The sequence below is a fragment of the Ricinus communis genome, chromosome 2 (genome assembly GCF_019578655.1).
Source record: "Ricinus communis isolate WT05 ecotype wild-type chromosome 2, ASM1957865v1, whole genome shotgun sequence".
Classification (NCBI taxonomy): Eukaryota; Viridiplantae; Streptophyta; class Magnoliopsida; order Malpighiales; family Euphorbiaceae; genus Ricinus; species Ricinus communis.
The window spans coordinates 29,373,386-29,376,897 of NC_063257.1; the positions used below are offsets into that span (position 1 = coordinate 29,373,386).

At 30.6% G+C, this 3,512-nt stretch overlaps 1 protein-coding gene across 1 annotated transcript; it reads left to right on the forward strand.

The window, feature by feature from the left end:
- The first annotated feature begins 903 nt into the window (after positions 1 to 903).
- On the forward strand, positions 904 to 2,548 carry LOC8277917 (F-box protein At5g07610). The gene has a single exon (XM_002526194.4). The coding sequence runs from the start codon at positions 1,093 to 1,095 to the stop codon at positions 2,272 to 2,274; it is 1,182 nt and encodes a 393-aa protein (XP_002526240.1). The 5' UTR covers positions 904 to 1,092; the 3' UTR covers positions 2,275 to 2,548.
- The last annotated feature ends 964 nt before the right edge of the window (positions 2,549 to 3,512 follow it).

The window sequence follows — 3,512 nt, forward strand, 5'->3', positions numbered from 1 at the left end:
TATTTTTACCCTAAACTGTAGTGCTGATTATTGTATTAATTTTTACATATTTTTATGGTTAGGCTACAATTATTGTTATTTTTATCGTTAGGCTAATAACTATTATTATTTTTCGTTTGTCAATTTAATTTTTATTTTGATGAATCTTAGTCATTAAATTAATTATATGTATATAATTGTGTATTTTAAATTGAAGATAAACAAAAGTGAACAAAATATAATTTAGCTATAATTAGTATTTTTGTTTGAAGTATTTTTCTCAAAATTGTAATTCATTTATTTTCTTAGTTATTCATATAACCCTTTTTATATATGCTTAAATAATCAATTATTTTATTATGTGTTTAATTTGTATTATTTTATAAATTCAAAATTACTTTTATTTGATACATTGTTACATATTTTTTTTCCTGATTAGTCACAGTTTAATATAAAGAATAAAATTAATATAAAGTGTAAAGTAGATATGAGTTAAAAGCTTTTTTCTTTGCTTCTTTTTAAAGTAAGAAAAGAAAATTTTCCTACTCTTTCTTTTCTCCACTTTCATATCTTTCAAATAAGAATATGAGAAGGACTTTATCTTTTCTTTTGTATTCTTTTCTTCACTTTTCTTTTTTTAAATATTTTTTTTCCAAACAAAGTGTTAGGTATAATAATAAAATAAAATAAACTCTGTTGACTTATTTTTTTAAAAGAATTAACTAGTCAGTAAAAATAATAATGAATTTAAATAGCGGGTGGCCAAATTGTATTTAGAAATAAAAATGAGAAATTAGGCCTTTTGTTAAAAACTTGATAAAATTGGTTAACTTGTTAACATGTGTAAAGTTGAGGAAGTTTTAAGTAATTATCCTATTTATTAAATAATATAAACATGTATATTATTAATTTTTGAGCAAGAAATTCCATATTTATCTCTTTCGTTAATAATTGTAGTGTCTTTTTGTGCGTAAATGCCAATAAATTACAGTTCTGCAGCTCTCTTGTACTTCCTGACCCCGCCAAATCCCTACCTTCCCAATCGAAATCCACTTATCCTGAGGAAAAGGAAAGAAACGAAGAGAAAATATCAAATCAAATCGATCAAAAGAGATGGATTCCTCTTTATCAGCAGAAATAATTGGCAGCAATGAAGATCTCATCACCCAAATCCTGTTACGGTTACCAGTGAAACCTCTTCTCCGTTTCAAATCTGTGTCCAAACAATGGCTCTCTCTCATTTCCACTCCTCATTTCTCTTCTCTCCACACCCTCCGCAACCCAAATCACACAATCTCTGCCCTCTTCTTGCGCAATTCTCCTCTCGAATTCAAATTCCTCTCTCTCTCTTCTTCTTCTTCTTCTTCTTCCTCTTCTGCTTCACCGCTTTCTTTTGATCTTTTTCACGGAATTAAGATTCTCCAGTCTTGCAATGGCCTTCTTCTCTGTTCTACTTTACCTAAAATCGGCCAAAAACGAAACTATTACATTTCAAATCCCACCACCAAACAGATGTTTACACTCCCTTCCCTTGTTGGCGATGCAAATGCAGCATCACCCACTACTCTATTTGGACTCAATTTAGCTTTTGACCCTCTCAAATCATGTAACTACAAAGTCATTTGTGTTCGCTCCACGACCAATTCAATATACCAATACCAAATTGAGACATACCAATCTGAAATTGCAGCATGGAGGCTATCTGGGTTGCCTTTTGTTGCGCCATTCGACATGGTCTTTGATAATGGCGTGTTCTGGAATGGTGCTATTCATTGGATTAGTGCTACAGGGAATGCTATATATTTCGATATGGATAGAGAGTGTATTAGTAGTATGCCAAAACTTCCCTTTTCATATGAATGGGGAAAGAGAAGGTTTAGATATTTTGGCGAGTCAGATGGCCATCTGCATCTTATTGAAATTTACGGCCTGCGTACTACTCAGTTTAATGTGTATGAAATGGAAAAAGATTACTCTTTTTGGCGTATTCGGTATCGGGTGCAGTTGGATCATGTTGTGGCTGCATTCCCGGAGATGGTTAGGAGCTATCTTGATGCTGGAGATTCGAATTACTATGCTTTTGTTGTGCTTTCTCTTGTTGAAGAAGATGCTACAGAAGAGTCATCACTCTTGCTGCATATACCAGGTAAAGTCATTTCTTATAATTTGAAGAACAAGACTTTCAAGAAAGTCTGCGAGTTATCATATGGTACTGGTGGAAGTAGAACTAAAGAATCATTGCAATTTGGATGGCTTGATGCCTACCAATATATTGAGACATTGGCTTGTGTTTGATGATTATTAGTATTTCTTTTTGGGAACTCAAAGCTTGTTTTCTTGAAATTATTTGTAAGATGTGACCCATATGAGCATATAAGTTTGTTCCTTTTTCACTTGATCCCTTTATGTAAATTTGAGTTGAAAACAAGGGATTAAGAAACTTTCGTAATTGCTCTGCAATTGAAAGATGAAAAATTCCTTATTTAGCTGGCAATTCAAAGCTCATATAATAATTGTGTTACAAGGCATTCCTTGAGGTGGAATTTCTGTGATAACCTGGTTCGTGTGCTATACTATTATTGGATTCATTTTTTTCCCTGATATGTTTATTTTGTTTTCACTGATCCTGATTCCAACAAACATATGCCCCATGTGCATAAAACTTTTAGGCATTGCATGAATTTTTACTACCAAAAGATTCTGATTGTTGACAGTTGAAGTGCATTTTCTTGGTAGTCACTTGCACTTGCACATTGTGCCTCGTGCTGTCTGAATCCTTTTGTCTTGCTAACAAAATCATGGGTCATAGCTATATTTTACACACATTTGAGGAAGGGATAACTTGATTCTGAAAAATTCTTACCTGATTGTGGCGTGTACACCAAAATAAATAAGAGAGTAACAGTAACATATATATATATATATAACTATTTTACACTTTGATCTTGGATAATTCATACGTACCTTATTCTATGAGTTTGGTTATTCTAACTGTTTGGTTTATAGGTGCAAACATGATACATGCACCATAAGCAAATTTTGGGCTTTAAAGGTCAAGTAATTATTATATATCTAAAAGGTCTAACGTTTTCTCTACTGCTTGTGCATTAATTGGTATCATGCATCCTTTATTCTACTGCTTGTGAAGGATCTTTAAAGATAAATTCTTAGCAGGAGTCATCGTAGAAATAAAATTAAACTATCACTTTTGAAACGTATAACTTATTTCATTTTTTTAATATTTAAAATTATCTTTAGCAAATACTAAATATCTAATAGGCTAAATGCATATTTATGCTTTTAAATTTTGGCTATTTAATCAGTTTAATATTTTAATTTTTGATTTAACCTAATAAGTATTTGAATTTATTTTTTTTAATGATATTTTAATACTCTTTGACATATATCTTTATTCAATAAATCTACATGTATTGTACAAAGGTATTCAAATATTACTAAAAAATAAAATTCAGATATATGTTAGGTTAAATTGAAAATTAAATGTGTTTAGTTATTAAAAAAAATAAAATTTA